Here is a 20,438-nt window from a genome sequence, read left to right as displayed (position 1 = left end):
GCATACATCAAATGTTGCTGTTTTAGGGATATATTTTGACAGGCCAGTTTGGCAGGCCAAAAATTAGTGCCTTCCAGTCACAAAAAAGGAACGAGCATACCACTGAACAGTACCTGAAATTTACACTTAACGCCGCAAGCTGTTGCAAAATATCAGTATATCTTTCTTTCTGTTTTCCTTCCAAGGAGACTCCACTGTGGTATGAAGACTTTATTCCAGATGCTACGATTCTTTCCTGGACTTCATTTAGGCCGTGAGAGCCATTTGCAAGAATCTGAAAAGAACAAGTTATTAAATCAATCTGTTCACACATGCAAGGTTGTCGTTTAAACCCTACTTAAATTTTCAGACGTGTTAACCTCGGAAGAATACACTGAGAAATACCACTGAATAATTTCGTTAGGCAAAGGGAAACAAGATCTCATGAATTCTTTTGTTTTCTCCAAGTTAATGCGAGATACATGCTGAAGTTTACACTTAAACAGAAACAATATGAATACAAACGACAAACGAAATAAGGCATCTCTTATAACTGGATGCATATTCAATCAGCCCTTTTTTAGAACGCTACCTACCAGATTCTGCTTATCATACTGGCTAACATTGTACTATTGAGAAACAGATCTCAAATATTCAAAAAGTTGAAACTTGCCTCAAACGCATCATAAACTGGCTTGCTTTGGCTAATTCTGGTGAGCAACTTCACAACTTCCGGCTGAACCTGGGTTTATAGAAACATATCTCATTAAATTCATTTTGGTATTAAATGTAGGGTGTAGGAGCATCAAATGATTGATGTGGGAGTAAGGTGTAGAGGTATCAAAGCATTGGCCAAACGATGCACCATTTTTTCCTTGTGGTCACAGCTTCTTTGAAATTTAGCAGGAAATAACTGTTAGTAATTTAGAGTGAATAACCGAAGAGAGAAAACCAGAGCAAAAAGACAAGCGAGAATATTGGACACGAAAACATATTGCAAGTCAACTTTGTGACAATACTAAATGTTTTGGAACCACGGTAAATTATTAAAAATTAAATGAAAAAGCATATTGAATCCCGGAAGAATCGAAGTATTGAAATTTAATAGAGACCTCTGCAAGTTTATCACACTATATATTAAATAAAAGATAGTAATTCAATAGTAACAGAAAACTCTAGTGAAGGCAATTAATAGTGATTGCCTAATCAGATAAGTCTGATAACTAGAAATGTCTAACTATACTCAGTTATTCATACCCTTAAAAAAATCGACCCCAGTAGGATCAAACAAATGACACTAGACGGATTTTTGCCAATCAATCACCTCAAATATAAGAACCAATGTGTAACGGCATAGGAGCCAGTTCAGAAGATTACAGGTTATTTTATGCGATTTTATTTGTTGTATTATTAAACAGCAAGAAAAATACGTTTAGGGATAGAGTGCTTTGCAGTCAAGGAACTTCGTGTGATGGCATTTGGGTTTGAAGCTTCAGGTAGTTCTAATCGAAGAGGGAAACAGCGACAGCTAGGAGTGAAGAGTTGGGAAGGGGGAATTATACTCTAGGGCAGCCATTCTTAAACTCCGGCCCGCAGCAAAATTTCATCCGGCCCGCCGAATACTTTTTACCTCGAAAATATTTTTTGCCAACATTTTCAAAGTTTGGAATTCGATTTATCTTTGGTTTATTTGTCCCCATTGATATTTTCTGCAGTAAATTTTAATTGCTTTTCGTAGACAGTTATTGGTCCTTAAGAGAGTACCGAAATAGGAAAAGCTTTATTTAATTAATTCAATTGATCGTTCTAACTGTCTTTTTATATATTTCCATAAAATTTACAACGACAATCAATTACAATACAAAAGCCTAGGGAGCATGGAAATGCATAACAACCCTAAGACTTACACTTAACATAGAGACACAAATATTACAATAATAAGCTACAAAAGCGATTGGAGTGGTGTCGCCCATCGTTCCAATAGCGTTGCAGATATGACAAATACTCACAAAAAGCTATTTTAAAAGGAGATATCAAGTCTACCTATGTTTTTTAACTGTTTTTTAATTTGCTTCTCTTCCCCATCCTACACGCTGTTATGCTAAGATTATTCTAAAACCTGCATTCTTGCTATCCATTTTATCTGTGGGTTTAAGTCTCGTTTTTCTAATCTTACGTATACAACTGTTAGTCTTTTGACAGTTTAGATTGTTTGAATTCATAGGATTTGATTATCATCCCCAAGATTACGCCTTTACGCAGTTTTATCCATCAAAATTACGACAGAAATAGAAGTTAAACAGCGGATGTAAAACTAGCCTGACTATGACCAAGATGATTAAATCTAGATTGGTTCCTTGGTGAATGTCAGTACAGGGTTCGGTTCTTTGAGGAATAAAGGGGCTGGAGCACTGCGTTCTCAAATAGAGGACACTGGCACTTTCCCTTCTTGCAATGATCGCTAATACCCACTTCCAGTTTCTGTTTCCGCATTCAACTATCTAAACTATTTTTACTGGGAAAAATGTCTGCGATACGCAACGAACTTAATGCGAAAACGAGACGTAGAAAACTACATATGCAAAGGCTATTTGTATCAATTACGCTCATTTGCTTCGAATTGCCTTCTCAAATAAAGCTTAACTCAGCATCCTTTTGCATTTTGTCAAAGAAACTTCAACTTCAGCTAATACGCACAAAATTTATGACTTAATTCCGCATTGCAAGGGACGCTTTTCGTGGTATCACTCAAAGTAAAAGAAAAACTCCTCGACTATCTAACTAACGGCCTCGTTTTGGAAGTTTCTCCAAACTTCATTGTACGAATTTTAAAAGCTCAAATTTAGTTTCATCGCTATAATTTTTATATAACTTTAGGACGGATACAATTTTTCATATTGTTTATGCTTGTATTGAGATTTTACGGAGAAATTAAGTTCCGGGTAAAACAAATTTGAATGATCAAGGAGGGGCCCCGACACATGCTGGAAAGTAGGGGGCCAAGGGCAAATTAAAGAACCATAAGAAAAGATTGTGCAAACAGCTCTATTGCTGTTGCAAAAAAGTAGGGGGAGGGGGCATGCGGAGACCCTGCCAAAGAAGGTGACAAAACATGCCCAAATTTCGATGAGCATTTTTTTGACATGCCCAAATTTCAATGAAACTTTAGGTGAAATGTTTGGCCTGTATCACAGTGGCTTATGACTGACATCCTTACGTCAGATGAGAAAATAAAACAAAACATATTAAGTCTCGTGTATCACATCTCGTCTCAATCAAGACGCCATTTAATTCCTGAGTTAATCTGTTTGTATCAGGATCGTGCATGGGGATTTCACTGCTTGTGATGGGGATTTAACAATAATCCATGATAAGATATCAGCCCTTTGTGTAAGCCAAAGCCTTCTAGGGCATCGAGCAAGTAAATTCTCTTAGGCGGAAACATTCGTAGCAGGCAGAGAAGAGTAGTACTCCTCGAGATCTCCAATAACTGAATAGGACTAATTCAAAAATAATTAAAAAAAGAAACGATCGAAAAAACATCACTCCTCTCCACTCTGTTATAAGAGATTGCTAAAAAGGGATTTTATTCTATCAAAAAGACTTTCATTTTCTTTTATTTTACATCTTATTGTGTTTTTCCGACATAGTATTCTGGCAGAAAACTGAAAAGAGAACATAACCTTTTAAAAAGACAGAGAAAGCTTGAAAAATACTACTTATCAATATACCTTTGTTAACAAGTCTTAAGAAAAAGACAGTTGATAAATTAACATATTTTATCACTTCATATGTGTATTTACTTTCACTTAAACATTTTCAACCAAGACATAACCACAATAGCCAAAACCTATCTCAAATTTCAGAGGAATAGATGACCTTGTAATTGGAGAAATTAGACAACTAGATTTGACAGGAAAAAGATAAATTTGCAGAGTCATGCAAGATGGTCAACAAACCAAGGAAATAAATAAGCCATACTTGGCAACTTTCTAAAAAAATGACAGATGCAATTACTGCTACAAGAAAAGTCTAGAAATTAATAGACTTTACTAAATGTAAAGATCTCAATCGATAGAAACCTACAGAAGAAACTTTTCAAGGTATCAAGAAAGAGAGAAGCAAAGCTTCAAAAAACAGTGAAAAACCAAGTGCTAATAGAAGAGTTTGTCTGAATACATTTGAACGATTCTTTCATGATCTTAGCAAAATCAAACTTAAGGTTTAAATAGTTCCACAACTTGCAAGTGCCCTTCTCCCATAATTTCCCGTGTGATTTCAGAATAAGAATACCAATGATAAAACTACTACCTTTGAGAAAGCTTTTCTAAACTCTTCACCATCCTTGACCTTGTGGAGGTGAGAAACAGTACCCCATGATATTCTGATTCTGTCTGTAATATTTTCTATTGGTTGCACAACAGATTCCCAAGTTACAGGCTCTGCTTTCCCAATCAAATCTAAAAGAAGAAATGCAATAACAGTGGCTTAGAAGAAATCAGGGTTAAGGAAATAAGTGCACTGGGTACTGCATCTGATACGATATTGAGTATAGTGGGGGTCTGGACCACAGGCAAAGTGTATTTTCATTGGAAAAATTCACTAATGTTTAAGTTCTTATTCAAGTGAAAACTCCAAAATTTGTATTTTCTGCTAGAATTTGGCAGATCAAGAAAAATTTGTACTTATTGTAGAAAGTCTAAAAGAGGTTTAGTTATTGGTTACTAGTTGATTTTATCTATATCAAGTAAATTAGCTGGGCAATGTTGCACAACCTCCCAGAGCTGTGAGCTCAAATTTTTGCTAACTTCCTAATTTCATTAAATCTTTGGCTAGATAACTCTAGAAATGATTTCCTAGATCTTTTCTTCATCCAATTTCGTAAGATTTTGGAATTTCCATTGATCCCCAGCATGAAAATAGGTATTAGTTCCTTTAAAACATTCCATCACAGGAAGGATGATAAGCTGTATCATGACACATGACCTACCAGGTACAAATCTGCATCTTTCCGGGGTACAAGAGGAACAAACCATACAAATGACATATGGAAATCCATAATCAAACTCTTAGCTAAAGCTAGTTATGCAAGCTTCCTGGTCAAAATTGGATCAAGTTGGGAATATTCTTTATCTACAGTGTAAATATCTATTTCCTGTTATTTAATAGCCTTAAACTTAGCAGTAGCTTCTTATTTCATGATACTCAAATTACATGTAACAAATTTCTGTTGAATGAAATATTTGAATTTGATTTATAGAAACAGTATAATTATGACACATTATTTCCGTTACAGTCATTTGGCTGAACAGTAAATCGAGTACAAAGCATGTGTGGCAAAACAGAATGATATCATTATTGTATATCAAATTTAGACAAAACAGAGCTTTCTCTTTTTTCCATTTTGGGTTGATATCATCGATTTTGCATCTCGCTATCTTCAGACCTTTCTCAAAAATGGATTTCATTTTGGAAATCTTCATATTGAAGTTAGTTTATACTGAAACTTCATGGTGTTTCAATGGTTCGGTTGCAAAGTACTTTTGTTTTGAATATTTAGACATTTCTTTAGATTTGACCAGAATTTGCTGCTGCAGTGAAGAAATTTCACTGCAGCAACAAACTCCATTGAAAAATTGTTAGAAGGAAAAGCTACATTTTGAAAATGGGGTAATTAACTGCCTGACAGTTCAAACAAAATAAAATTATGAGCACAGACAAATATCAATGTGAAGATTCCAATTGTATGATCCATTTTAGGCAGATGTGAAGATAAAAATTGACCGGAACAGAGAACATTTATTTGCAAACATGCTTGCTTGAAATAAAGCGGGCTGCATGATTCTTGATAAGTTACTGGAGCTTAAGAAAATAAAATGATAAAAACAAACGAAAAAATTGTTACAACGAAAATGAATTTGATCACTGGGGCACGAATCTGCCTGCATGTGACCAACAGCATTGAGAAATTCCACAAATATTTCAAATCAATTATTAATGGTTTAAAAAAGATGGCTTTGCAAAATAAAATAAAATTTAAAAAAAGATATAAATAAACCCTGGAACCTTACAAACCTTTAATCCTTGTCTCAAACTCTGTAAACTTTATGTCTGTCTCCTTTACAAGATGTGGTATTGCTTCCTCGACGTGCTGAGCGGAGACTTGAAAATTCAAACCTGTGTACTCCCCTAGCAGCGGGTTTTTAGAAACAACCGCTTCTTTTGACAAATCTCTTACACATCTTGGTAAACAATCTGCCAATCTGAAGAAGCGTAACTGTAGCAGAATCATTGAGAAATGCAGACAGCGAACAGACAGGCAACTCCTGAAAACCGAGCAATTCCCTTGAAAACCATGGCCTAGCATCTTTCCCAATCTCATTTTGATTTCACCCGCGTAATTTCAGCCTCAAGGCCAAAGTGAGACTGCAAAAAATGTTTTGGTCAGATGTTAAATTTTTGTAGTTTGACTGTTCAAAGTAGGGGACTCATAAAAAAGACTTAGAAAGTGGTCCTTGTTTGAAAATTTTAAATATAAATATATAAATGAGAAGACGAAAAAAACCAAGTTCAACAATGCTAGCACTATTTTTAAATATCTTTTCTGATTAGAAACTAAGCTTGGACTGTTACACATTTTTTATTAATTTTTTGTTCATTGGTATACTTAAAGTTTTGTTAAGATTTCTTGAATGCAAAATACACAAGAGCTACATTCAAGAAACGCAAAAAGGGGAAAGAGGTGCCTTATTATCGTAAATAATCATTTCCAACTAATGTTTAAAAAAAGGCTTTTCGAGTAGGTTGGTAGAGTTGAAGATTATTGGAAACATAGGTTTTTTAATTTTCTTTATCCTGCAGCTCGAAAATCTTTTATATTATCTTTTTTTATATTCACAAAACATACACAAATTTACCAGACGATACCACAGGGAGCATGGGAATACATAGCAACCCTGTGGTAATTTACATTCAACATATAAAACCTTTGCTTAAACCTATAAATTATTTTGCTTTTACCACAGCCCTGTTTTAAACAGTCGCGATAACAAAATCTGTGGCTAGATATAGCTAAGATCGAAGTAAAATTTGATCGTGCCTTTTAAAAGTAGATTTTCTAAAGGTCAATGACGGAAAAAATGGTTGTGACAAGGCTTTGAACCTAATAACTGCAAAAAATAGACCTCTGAATAACTTACAATTTTAAGGATGCTAAATTAAGGATGATAAATTAACTACAATTTAAGGATGCAAAATTAACAAAAAGAAGAAATAGAAACTATTTCTAGAAAAAGGAGAGGAGAGAGGAAATATGTTGTTTGTATCACCAATTTATTCAAAACGTTTAAAGGCCTGGATATATTTTAGCGTTGCAGCGAGAATTTTCGAATTTGATTCGAGTATATATTATCTTACTATTGAAAAATGCATGCACTCTGAGAAATGTCACGAGATATAACTACGTCTTTGCCATTTTTGTTGTACGAGACTGGGAAGGGAGTTTATACAAGGGGTGTTTACAAATTTCTGATTGTAGAGGATATGCTTATTTTAGACAGGTAGTTTGAAAGAAGGGGTAACAGTAAGGGCTACCTAGATATATTATTCTATAATCAACCTTGAAATGAAGAACAGAAAATGTAACGAATGAGGTATGCCAGATATCGTTTTATTGTTTTAAAAATAAAATCATCAGGGGAGCTACGACCCTCTTTACCGAAGAAACGAAATTACTTTAGATCTGGAGAAAAAGTTTCAAAGATAGGCTTCCTGTCGCAAGTACTGGATTAACCGTATCGAACAAAATTAATTAAGGGGATAACATTATATCCTTCATGTCAAGAATTTTATAACCGTAGCCTAACCTATCTTGAATTCTGATTGTGGAGACAGATACCTAACTAATTACTTAGGTCTTTCATGCTTGAGGATTTCTACTGCATCATATTTGCGCAAAATATAGAAAAAGACATAAAACATAACTCAATAACCCCCGGATGACACAGAAATTTGAAAATTAGAAGCTTTCTGCTTCCATTCTTCAACTGTTCAAGAATGTTGTTGCTTATGTTCCTTAAAGGGGTCAAACCCAGCCAACATTCAGACAAAAGTGCGTTTCAGATTTGGGTGGAGCATTTCAAGGCTGTAAAATAAACAATGCTATCTAAATAAGTCCTATGGCTGTTTACATGACAAAAGTTTATGTGACTGAAAAACAGAATTAAAAGCTTATTTCTGACCTCTGGTAGATGGAAATTCTCGAAAAATTGTAAAAACTTGACTGGTAAATCGTGTGATAATTGTTGAAAATTTTCCCCTTTGAAACTCCGCCCCTGACGTCCCTTAAAATGAAATAAAAATTGGCGACTGCAGCTCTCATTCCTCATCTTACCCAGGCAGAATATGAGCAATACACAGAACTTAAACGATATCATGAGATTCGCTGCTTAATCTTCCACACAATATAGTTTAGACGAGTCATAAATTGAGCATAGGACGATTTTAAAAGTACATTCATTATTTTCAGACATTAAAAATTGTGATGTATTTAAATACTTGGACCATAAACTCACTAAAATTCAGCACGATTTACCAAATGCTGTTGTTCGAAGACGCCCTAGCACATTTGGGATGTCATGTCACCAATAGTATTTGCAGCTCGTCTTTGTAAATGATAGGCATTTGGCAACCCTTGGCGAAATCAAATACCGTAGTATTAAGATCTTTGTCAGTTGCTGTTAAAGTAACCCTCTATATTTGGAAAAAGTCAATAGTGCAAAATGATATAGATTTCAATGTTTTTCCGAGAGACTAAGTGTCAATTTGGCTTGAACACGCAAGGTCGAAGAGGAAAACTGGATTTAGATTGGTATTGAATAGGATGTTAATTCATTCCTGATATACCTCTTTAACATACCTTTTACATACATAACAAGTTACGTTCACTTCTACAAAGAGAACCTTGGTGGAATCAAATTCATCATTGAAAGGGGTCCGTACAAGCAGCGTAAGTGTAACGCTCCCTAAAGAATGGACCGAAATAAAGTGAAATTAAACGAAAACAGAATTGTAAAAATGAATGGACCAAGAGACACCAGGAAAATTCAATCGTTCAGTCATTTTCCTGATGAAAGATAGTTTTTTACCGTTATTAATTCATTCCTGATATACCTCTTTAACATACCTTTTACATACATAAAAAGTTACGTTCACTTCTACAAAGAGAACCTTGGTGGAATCAAATTCATCATTGAAAGGGGTCCGTACAAGCAGCGTAAGTGTAACGCTTCCTAAAGAATGGACCGAAATAAAGTGAAATTAAACGAAAACAGAATTGTAAAAATGAATGGACCAAGAGACACCAGGAAAATTCAATCGTTCAGTCATTTTCCTGATGAAAGATAGTTTTTTACCGTTATTGCAGTCTAAACTAACATAATTGGAGCTCTAAACTAAAGGTCAACAAAAAGGACATACTATTAAGGCTTTTTAGCAAAAAGGAGGAGCCATAACTGCTACCTCGCAGGGGAAACTTTGAGCCACTCGTCAGCTAGGCCAGATTATTTCCATAGGCTTGAATATGGATAATTTTTGCGCACATCAATTTGCACGGCTTGCAAAGCTTTGCAAAGCCTTTTTCTATTGAATTTGCCTATCTAAAATAGAACTGAAGAACTTGTTTTTAAGTACAAATTATTATAAAAGGTGAAGCCATTGAAAATGTTGAAATCGTGGATCGCTAAACTACATATTTTGATAAGAAAGGCAGTTGTGTCGCCATGCATGTCATTCCTCTTTCTTTTGCTCAGAAGAGCCATTTGAATGAATGCTAGTTTACAATTTCATTCATAAGTGGGGAAAATAGCTTGTTTTATTTTATATTATGTGATAGTATGTGTAAGAGATTAAAACCATTTCTCCTTTTCAATTCATTCAAAAACTTGTATTATCACTCACTCAGATTGCACACATGCAGCTGTGAGAAAAAATCTCTTCCTGCCCCTGCTATCGCATATTTTCCGTAAACGATTGAGACCGCATTACCTAAAGACTTGGATGATCTAAACTACTGAATTTGGACGTCACAAAAAGTTAAACGTTGCTAACTGTAAGCATGGGCGTAGCAGATGCATAGCATTTAAGGGGGCGGAGTGTGGATCGTAGCCGAATATCATTGCTTTGTTGAGATAGAAATGCTTGAAATGCATCAAAAATATTGCCCGATTAGGGGGCTGCTGCCCTCCCAGCCCCTACGTCTCCTATGGCTATGACTGTAAGTAAGTCGGTACGGTTAACAGTATTCTCAGAAAGTGCCGATCTTTCCTTCGGACAATCAAGTTTGCAGAGTATGGCCGATGTTTACAAGATCTTGGATGCGCCAACGCCCGTACCTCATGTGCGGGTGTGCAAAATCATTCTGAAACACAAGGTGGCCTGCTTTATCATCGTTTCTAGTATAAAATGTAAAATATTTAGTTTTAAGTCAGCCACGTAGCTGCAGGGGGGGGGGGCAAGGGAGCTGTGCACCTTTAAATGAAAATGTTGACCACAACTTGCCCCCACTGGCTACAGTTACTCAAAATGATATTTTGGCACAATTATAATTTTGTAAGATAATTGCTTCTGAACGGGACCCTACGTCTTTTACAAAGCAAGAAACTCTGTTATTGGCTCCTTAGAGTAATACACTTGACTACTTCCTGTAAGCATAGTCACTTGAAAATTGCTACCGTAAATCCTCGAATTAGCCCCCTGGGGCTTATTTATTTTGATATTTTTTATGGGGGCATATTCGAGGAGGGGAGCTTATACGAGGGGGGGGGGGGCTTATAAAATTATTGTAGACATTAGAAAGACATTGTCAAAAGACCTCGTTTATTTAAGTAGGAACTTCTTTATGAACATTTAATTAATTACTACCGAAAATATGAATCTGTTGTGGTAATTCAATAAAACGGCTTATTCAAGAGGTGGGGCTTTTTTGAGGGGGGGGGGACAATTCGAGGATTTACGGTATGCCAGAAACAGAGTTGTAGCGCTAGCCCAACCCTTGTTAATGCCGAAAAGTAGCCAATTTTTAATTATTCTATTGCTTTTTGCGACATTTTTCGCAAAGGACCCGATTGACAAAAGTCACCCGATTGACAAAAGGGATTTGGAAAGCGATTGCAAAGTTTTCAAGCATGAATTTCTCAGCCAGCGTAAGAACAAGCAATTTTTTGCTGGGAAATTATGAAGTAGCTTCTCAAATTATAGAGTACAGAATCCACAAAATTGCACTGGTTTGTAGTTATGTTTCAGGAAGGTCTGGTGTCTTTTCATCTATGACAGGTTGATGAACCAAGAAGGCGACGTAGCACACCTTTTTTCAGCGTGCATTGGCTCACATTTTCTTTGAAAAATCCTAACTCGTGAGATATCTTTCGAGGAATCTTCAGTTGAGTGGCTACAGAAACATTGCTTTAAAATTTTGCGGTTGATGTGTTCTGTTCTTAACTCATAGCTCTGTGTAAGCCTGATATATTCCAAATAAACCCGTCATTCGCTGTTATGAATTTTTTTAAAGACTGCCCCCTTTGAAATGTGATTCTTGCTCGTGTTTGCCCACCCCAGCCGATATTCACAGCTAGGTGGCTGGCGTCCATAGCGCTACTTTGTCTGCATCCAGGGGTGTCACTTGTGGTGGTCCCCTTCCCCCAAACCACGATAAAGGGACCTTCTCGCAGAGCAAAACTGTTTTTTTGCAGGGAAAATGTTTTCTAACGATGGATCTGCTTTATTTGTTCTCTTTTAAAACTGTAACAAAAAAGTAAGTTATGCTTGGAGTTTGTCTGTGCCAGAAGAAAAATGATATAGACTACCAGTGACACGAAATAGTAACTGTCAACGTGAACTTAGGCTGGATGGAATATATTTCTAACAAGATTCTGATTTCCTTTCAATGCGGACTTGGTATTACGTCTTTGGTCGATATTTGTGTCATATTTTGAAAATCATAAAAAAGGACAAGCACCGCTTGCCAGAAAAATTGTGTAATCCCAACCGGGCGTTGCCACACTGCCTTGTACCTGGAGAGATCTGGAATCCAGTTTGTTGCTAAAATTATGCGCCAAAATAAAAGCAGCGTGTGTCATAACAGAAGTACTACAGTACACTCTGTTATGGTCACATCAAATGCTGCTTGAAAACTTGTGACATTGACATAACCGAGTGTGACATTGACATTGTATTTGGGTCTAAATTTTACCGAATAGTTTTGCATATTTGGGTCTACATTTGATCTACTGTAACCAGACCTGTGACTTTGAGCGGAGTGACTATAATTGGAGTCAACTCTATAATGTTTTGAATATCTATTTTTTTTGTGGATGATATAGGGTGCTTTTTATAAATTCATCGATAAATCTTTTCCAAAATATTTGACTACGCCCCATCGGCATTGACGAATATATGCTGTTCTATTGTTGTCATGAATAGGTTCGGCAAATATATTCTACTGTTGGCAAAGTTCGGTACAAGCGGTCTCCCTATTAAGGCGCCTTGAGGAAGGTTGATAAAATTTACCATTGCACTCATTTTTACAAGAACTAGAAAATTGAAGTTCAGGCTGGTTGTTCTTAATATTTCCGAAAATCTGAAGCTAAATTTGTTCTAATATTTTTAGGGTGTAACAATGTAATGGCTAGCTATTGCGCTATGGGAAAAGACATCCTTTATTTTTGCGACAAGTTTGAAAGTTCACCGAGGAAACATCCCTAGATCCTCGTTTTAGAGATGAAACATTGTTCAAAGTTACATCTTACAGATGCTCAGCCTCAGCTTGTTTTTAATTTGTTTTTAACTTTTACCAATTCAGACAATTGTGTTCTTATAAAACTGTTTTTATAAAATAGAGAGTGTAAAGGCAATTTGAGAATAAACATCACTATCTGTTGTACTTTCTATGCAGCGGGGTAGTTTCCCCATAATGATTTCGAAGGCATTGAGGGAAGCTTCGATAGTCCCATCTTGAGAAATGTGTCAGTTATTTTCCACCTAGTGTAACAAAATCAGTGGGATGCTATGCTAGCAGGAGGGGAGGGTTGCCTCACTCACTACAAAACTTTTTCTTGCTCGTTTCCCCAAGGACAGGTTAGGCAACCACATCGGTGAATTTGTTGACACGATAAGCAAGGGTCTAAGTGGGTACGACCGAGTGCCAGTTCCCCACATTTTCAACTTTTGCTCGGGAAAAGTTTTTGCCCTGTTATTCTTGGAGGGAGGGGGGGGTGTTGTTGCAGGGCGAATATGAAGTCAAGTGCCAAGTCACCTAAAATTAGTACATCGTGTGCTAAATTAACAAAAAATGTGGATAATCCCTAGTGCGCAAAAACGGCCTGTTCTTGCGCACTTGGATTGAACGACGTCTATCAAGAGGGAGCGGGCAGGCAATGTTTAGGCATCGGTGACGGACGATGCTTAGACTTTCCTTTTTCCTCTTCTTCCTTTAAAATGAATGAAAAATAGATGCTCGTTTGTAAGCACTGTTTTTTCTACAAACAGATATTTTGTGGAAACGGCGGCAATCTTAGTACGTGTTATAAATGACAGATTGAAAGTGGCAAAATTGAACACGCGAGAGTACAGTGCAATTTAATTTGATATAGATACAAATCGTAATGGCCTGGCAAAACGACTAAATATTTCACTCGACATTTGCTTAGTGAAGTTGAGCGAAGTTTAGCGAGGGTCGCAAAACGTGACTAAACCTTTCACTAAACTTTGCTCAAAATTTGTGAACGACCTGTGTAGGACGCTGTGGGGTTGTAGGGGATCTTGCATAGGAATTTGCTTTCTGTTTGTTTTGTTGTATGTTAGCATAAAAGAATTCAAGTGGAGGAAGATGTTAAAAATAAGAATTTGATAAAAGAAAGGGAAAAGAAAATTCTTTTTAGGACATCGATAACAAAGTTGACTGTTGAAGAAGACACAGTAGCGTACAAGGAGGTGACGCAAATGTCTAGCGAAGGCATTCTAGAGATTTTGGGTCACGTAGAGACAGGAAAACCGAGAAAAACCCTGGAAAACCTTTGAATTCGCACAGTTATGGCGCCTGCGCTAGCGCCTAGCACATCAAATGTTTAATTGGTGGCAAAACGACTAAACATTTGCTAAACAACACTAAACAACGCTAAACATTTTTGCCAGAATCAAACCTTGCTCAACAACATTCAACACGACTAAACAACACAAAACAACAAGACTAAACAACACAACACAAAACGAATAAACTTTCCACTAAACTTTTCACTAAACAAAAGTTGAGTGAAATGTTGAATGAAATGTTTAGTCGTTTTGCCAGGGCTTAAGATTGTCAACAGGCTGTAAGTTCCTCGGTTCTCGAAGTTCGAATAACTGCCAATTACGAATAGAATCGCATAGGCGAAATGCGATACGCAAATGCATATAGAGTGCGTTGATACTGTGAAATTGTATTTCTTGTTTCTTGTATCGAGCCTGATGGATGCTAAGTTAATTAATTTCGTATTTAAGTTGGGAAGTGACTTCATAAGAATATTCCTTACCTGAGATAGTTTTGAGGTTGCTTGACAATACTGCTCGGACTGCTTTAGGCTGAATAAGGGCAATTCCAATGTAGAAAAGGACTCGTTCACTCGGGCCCCAGTTTACTTGCCCGACTAAGCTAAGTGGTCTAATGTTTACATAGGCAGCAGAGGAAGCACCAAGGATATATGGCTCAATCACATGTGGGTACCAGTTGATTGGCATGTTGACGTTTAACTGTGTTCTTCTAAAGTTGGGTGATGTTGCGACCTTATCAACGGCTTCTCGTTTGAATCGCGTGATTCACATTGCGATTGTGCAATCAATTACACTCGTTTGTTATAAAAAACTTGTTAAAAGAAAATTAGTTTTTGAGAATCAAAATTGTTATCAATAATTGTCAACCGAGCATAAAAGAAGAGCGCGGGGCTAGGGATATGAGAGATCTCTTTACTACACTGCGATATGAGATATAATTGATGTAACAAACATTCTGTGAAAATACTCGTTTACTACACTACTGTACCAGTTCACAAGAACAATATTATTTTGCAATAAACACAGTTTGTTTGCGATCATCACTTATGCCATTCTTAGTAAGAGGATGTAAGGCTTGAAAAAAGAAAATCATTTGACTGGGGGGGGGGGTGGGGATTAATAATATCAAAGTTCAATTAGAAATAGCAGCGTAGTAAGTGGAAAGCGAGAGGGGCAGGACAGCCCCCCCCCCAATGAAAAAATATCTTTGAAAAAGGACATTTTCTGGCCTTCCAAATGGTGTGGACCAATCGCTCAACTCGCCTTTGCCTCCCCCCCCCCCCAATCTTAGAACCCACATATAAGAACTACTGCATATTACAACAAATTAGTATAAACTCTTGTTTAACCGAACGTCTCCTCGTTGAGTTTTTGTCTTGATTCATCATTGAAACAGTTGGCACCTTCGAAATCTAAAAAAACGAATCAATTGGCTCACTGTTTCAACTATAGGGTAAGTACTAATAAAAGGGGCATTAAATATCCCTCCGATAGCTACTTATCGAGTCAATAGAAGTGTCATTTCTTTCTCTGCCAAGATTTCAGTAGCAGGTAAAGATTTTAGAGGGTAACTTTGGCCCAGACCCTGCGGCACTGCACTACACCCCTGGCGTGGCCCTTAGGACAACAAAACATAAATTGGGCAAAAGAGTTTGAGTCACTAATCAGTGGTTTTAGTAGGTTAGGTAAGGGCACCTTTCCGTCTGATTAAAGGGAAGGGCGCCAGGCTGAGTAATAGGAATATGACAGCTTGTGTGAGCTACTTTTAGGGGTACATTTCTATTAAAAAATCGTAATTACGAGTTTATATTTTCACTAAAGGTTTAGGCAACGTAACTATTGTTGTACATTTTCACCAAAATGGAATAATTTGTTTGGTAATTGCAAAAGAATGAATGTTCAAAATACATAACTATAAGGAATCTAAAACCTGCAATTAACATAATAGACAACAGGCTAAACCCTCCAAATCCTTATATAATGTGCAGAAAAGACCGTCATAGAAGAACCTATTTCTTATCTAAACATTTATGGGTCGTATATCTCCTAGGCCAAACATTATAACTCCTTTTCTCCATAATTACACATCTGGGGATGTGCCATCATGGAGAAGAGGAGTCATAATTGCAACAAAAGATACCCCTTAACTATCCAAGCAGTTTTCATCTCTCGCTAGAGGCCTTCTACTAGCTCTTGTGCTTCGCAGCAGCCTCTCTACTGTAACCTCGCTTTGATTTAATCGTTCAATCAAGCAGTCGTTGACTTTGCTCCCGTTGCTGCTGGTATCAAATGGAATAAAATCATTGAGATTGTGCATACCGTTGAAAATGCATGCCTTCATTGCACTTCTAGCATAGTTTAGCCTTGCAACCACTGTCCAGCTTTCTGATACAAGATCATATCTTTGAGAAAAAAAGGAAAATGTTACGTTACTGGCAATGAAATTACTACTACCTCAGAGGAAAGCAATTGCTAGCCTTCTACTTGAACCACTAGTATACTTTCAATGTGGTAAATCCTTCACATAGCATCGCAATCACTTTCTGAAAAGTAAATAGAAAGGTCGCCTTTCCAATTAACTGAGAGACTGAAGCAGATTTGGGAAGCTAAACTCGATAAGGATGTTTACCGAAGTTAAAGGATAAGGTTTGCGAGTAGCGGTAAAATTACACTTAAAAGTCAATATCATTGTCGTTACGATCGGTAATACCACACCGTTAGAGCAGCTAAAATCTGCTTTTATACGGATATTTCTTATCAACTGCCAAGAACTAAACGAACGCGAGGTTGTTGAATGTGAAATAGGAATAACAAACATAAAGATACTTATCATTACCGTTCAACGTCTTGAAGTGTAGTATGTCCAGTGTAGCCACCAATCGCATAAACATAGCTACCAGCGATGCAAGTGGCAAAGTTACTACGAGCTACGTGCATTGGTGGCCCGTCGGTCCATGTATCTGACTTGATATGATAAAACTCTGTGGTGTTCTTTCTTGAAATCCCGTCGTAACCACCCATCATAAAAATACGCCCGTCAGGTAATGAAACGACACTTGCGCCACTCCTTTTGCTGTTCATCGGCGTGGCATATCGCCATACCTCACCGTCGTAGTACTCAACCGACTGCAAGCTGTCACCACTGTACCCACCAAAAACGTATATATGATTGTCACATGTGACGGCGGCACTGTCACTCCTCGCAGTGCCAAGAGAAGCCACTCTTGTCCACTGGTTTAAACTAACAGAGTACCTTTCCACGCAAGACAGTCGCTTCATCCCATCAAATCCACCGATAGCATATAACTCATTGTTCAATGCAACCAGGTTGTTGAAGCAGCGTTTGGTGTGCATTGGCGCAACTTCCGACCAATCTTTTGTGCATGGGTTGAAACATCTAACAGTGTTGAGATAGGCGCTCCCGTCGTAACCACCTATACAAGACAAAGAGTTGGTAACAAATTACGTCATAGAGATATTCGCGCCAAAAGGTGGACGCTTCAATAAAGAAAGATGTACATTTCTATGTTAGAAAAAAACAAATTTTGGCCAAGTATTGGCTGATTCCAATATCTTCCTGGACTTCTATTCAATTGGATACACTGAATTCTAATAAGAGATATGGGCTAAAACTATTCTCCCTGTTACCAGCACTCCTTGATAAGAGGCCAAGGTAAAGATAAATGTTAAAAACAAATAAAAAAACACAAACAAACCAGCAAAGTAAGCAAGTTTTCCCAATTGAGCCGATCCGTAATAGCATTTAGCGCCATCGGGATCCTTGAGGTTATGTGCCATTGTCCAGCGATCGCTTTTTGGGTTGTAACATTCTGTTATGGCGAGACAGCGCCCGTTACTCCATCCACCTGGAATATAGATTATATAAGATGGGACACGAGATTCACGACAATAACAAGGCATGTCCTTAGGCACCCAGAAGAATGCATGCGTCTCATTGTGTTTGTGGAATCTGCAACACCGTTGATATATGTCAGAGATTGTAGTATTCCATTGGCTGTCTGTCACTCTATTGCTGTGTAGAACTTTATTTTCCAAGAAATCTAAGTCCATTAAAGGGAATCTTATAAACTTGAATATATCAGCTAGTTCTTTATTGCGTTTATCTGGATCGTTGTCTGCCCAGCAAATAACTGCATTGTATATGTCTTCTTCCTTCTCAGCGTTCATTTCACTGTGTGCAATGGCTTCACATAGTTCGTCTTTGCTTATATCCAAGAATTCTTGTGTTTTTGTGAGATCAGTAAAGTTCTGCAAAATGAAATCTAGAGCAGACTTTTCAAGACATTCATCATTATAACATCGCGCCATTCTCAATATGCTAAGGCATGTAGACGTGTCTTGATTTTCCAGCAAATACATCCTGCATTGACTCTTAAGACCTTTCATTGCTAAGCGGTCAGCCAGGCAGTACAAATCACAAGCATTTGAAGGGCTTACCCGAGCATCGCCAGTGTATATAAAATCCAGAATGATATCCATTAATATGCTACTAATGTCACCTAGGTCTATAACCCCTGATTGTGTTTCTTTAAAATCACTTTCAAACATCGTCCTAAAGTAATCGCTTCCTGCAGCTAGTATCACACGATGTGCATGATGCTCTCTGTCCTGTGACAGAATCTTTACATCACACAACACTTTATCCCTGCGAAACTGCTCTAGAGCAGTCTTAAGGATGTCCATTTTGGCTTGGTTGAATGCAATCATAATGTCTTGCGCAGAACCGTCGAATGATTCTTAACGAATCAAGAGAACTCTTTCGGCATTCTAAAGTCATCAATGGAACTCGGAACTTGATAGTAGGGGCACGGTTTGTGTCGATAACCATTAACAACTCAGTAATGGATCAAATTTATAACTTTTTTTCAGAATTAAAAAAGAATAAACTTCAAATAGACACATGAGATAAAGAATGAAAATAAGTTCTTTCAAGGAACCTATGTCTTCAAAAATATTCAATGAAAATTTGAGCTTATTTTTCCAAAGAGATCGAAAGGTATAAAGCAAGAGATATACCCAATCACAATAAAATTTACTATTCTGTATCTATGAAACGTGCAATGAAACCTTTATAATGTACCCATATGAATAAGGATATTTTTTCTGAAGGATGCTGACGGAGACATTGATCTTTAAAAAGGGTTTATAACACTTTATAGCTTTTCTATTCCAACGTTATCATTCTTGCATCGAATCTACAACCCCGGACAAAAATGTTGAGACAAAATACAATTTTTGTAATTTTCTACTTTACCTTGCCCCTGTAAAATCGAATCACCCCCTTTTCCCCCGAAGCAATGTTGGATTTGTAGTTCTATCATTTCTCCTTCAAAATCATGCATTCAACATTGAATTTGAGGAGGGGGGGAGTTATTTTTCAATGAAAAGTGAAAATAAAAGCTTTTCTTGAAAAGTCTCAACCATTTTTTTCCGGGAATGTAGGTAGCTCTGTTTACTACAGTTGGAAGGTCTTCTGCATATTATTAATATGGTATGTAAAAACGACTGCAACTCGCATTACACTTGTATCTTGTCAACGCTAAGATAGAATTGCAATGAGAATATAATTATTTTTGTTCTAGATAAAAATGCGAATCGAAACAATTTACTTAGTTTAGGCATGTCTACAAAATTTGCTAAGGTCGTGTGAGTTTGCCGTTTTTAGGCCACACAACTCTTTTGCACATGTTGTCGTTAGATACAGGAAAATTTAAAGAATTCACTGCCTTTATGGTTACTTGCAGAAAAGGGTTTTCTTTTGTGCAGGATTGTAAGAATCCAAAGTTAAGAATCCAACTTTTAACCATATTTTTGGGATACATAGGCTTAGACTATTTAAAAAAAGGACTGCTTATATCAGAACAAGTTTCCTTTGCAAAAGCAAATCCAATGCAACGCATCAAAGGTGTCCAAATACTTTTTGAACGTAAGTTTACTTCATGCTTATACCGATTCTACCTCAATATATGAGTTTTACGTTTGTCATAATGGCATGAAGGTAATTCTGGTTGCCTATAAACAGAACTGAGCATGAAACTAGGTAACGCAGGTAAGAGCTCTCCACCACTACATACTACAATGTCGTTTAAAAATAATCATTAAGTCGGATGCTTCTGTAGTTTGGAGAGCTTAGAGTTCTGCAATCGCTTTAAGATTACTTCTAGAAGTAAGGTATACAAACGTTTTATTCAAGGACTAAGTTCAAAAGATTTCTTGCTGAGAAATGTGTAAAAGATGCCTGAGAAGGATGACTATGGTGCAAGGGCGAAACCATTGTCACTATTGTGTTTGTTGTGATGCTATGATTATAAATTCTCAATCTTGGATTATCGAAATAGTTTCTGCCATATAGTTAG

At 37.0% G+C, this 20,438-nt stretch overlaps 2 protein-coding genes across 3 annotated transcripts in view; both read right to left on the bottom strand.

Moving 5' to 3' along the window:
• Positions 1 to 14,744, bottom strand: part of LOC135691530 (uncharacterized) — a 29,519-nt gene extending 14,775 nt beyond the window's left edge. Inside the window, exons 1-5 of one of the 2 annotated variants that reach the window (XM_065209398.2) lie at positions 14,544 to 14,744; positions 6,055 to 6,405; positions 4,291 to 4,439; positions 653 to 721; positions 114 to 274 (exon numbers count right to left, since the gene is read on the bottom strand). In XM_065209398.2, coding sequence (XP_065065470.2) covers positions 114 to 274; positions 653 to 721; positions 4,291 to 4,439; positions 6,055 to 6,361 — 686 coding nt within the window. In that variant the 5' untranslated portion in view covers positions 6,362 to 6,405; positions 14,544 to 14,744. Of the gene's footprint in view, positions 1 to 113; positions 275 to 652; positions 722 to 4,290; positions 4,440 to 6,054; positions 6,406 to 8,552; positions 8,700 to 14,543 lie in introns of those variants that run through there. The other variant, XM_065209399.2, reaches the window with a different exon arrangement.
• A 1,577-nt stretch (positions 14,745 to 16,321) lies between these two features.
• Positions 16,322 to 20,311, bottom strand: LOC135691532 (kelch-like protein 10). The gene is made up of 2 exons (XM_089111998.1): positions 17,778 to 20,311; positions 16,322 to 17,495 (listed from the first exon to the last, which is right to left on the bottom strand). Exons 1-2 carry the CDS (start codon positions 18,787 to 18,789, stop codon positions 16,894 to 16,896), a joined length of 1,614 nt encoding a protein of 537 aa, XP_088968124.1. The 5' UTR covers positions 18,790 to 20,311; the 3' UTR covers positions 16,322 to 16,893.
• Between the last annotated feature and the right edge of the window lie 127 nt (positions 20,312 to 20,438).

This window comes from Rhopilema esculentum, chromosome 13 (assembly GCF_057945365.1).
Source record: "Rhopilema esculentum isolate cy_ngs chromosome 13, ASM5794536v1, whole genome shotgun sequence".
Taxonomy (NCBI): Eukaryota; Metazoa; Cnidaria; class Scyphozoa; order Rhizostomeae; family Rhizostomatidae; genus Rhopilema; species Rhopilema esculentum.
Note: the sequence above shows the minus strand (reverse complement) of the source record. Positions and strands in the feature narration are given on the sequence as shown.

What these genes read in the sequence shown, in the direction of transcription:
- LOC135691532 (XM_089111998.1), bottom strand. Translation starts at nt 18,789, where the DNA reads ATGATTGCATTCAACCAAGCCAAAATGGACATCCTTAAGACTGCTCTA. An exon ending in AAAACTTGCTTACTTTGCTG is followed by an intron (nt 17,496 to 17,777) that starts GTTTGTTTGTGT and finishes TGTCTTGTATAG; the next exon opens with GTGGTTACGACGGGAGCGCC.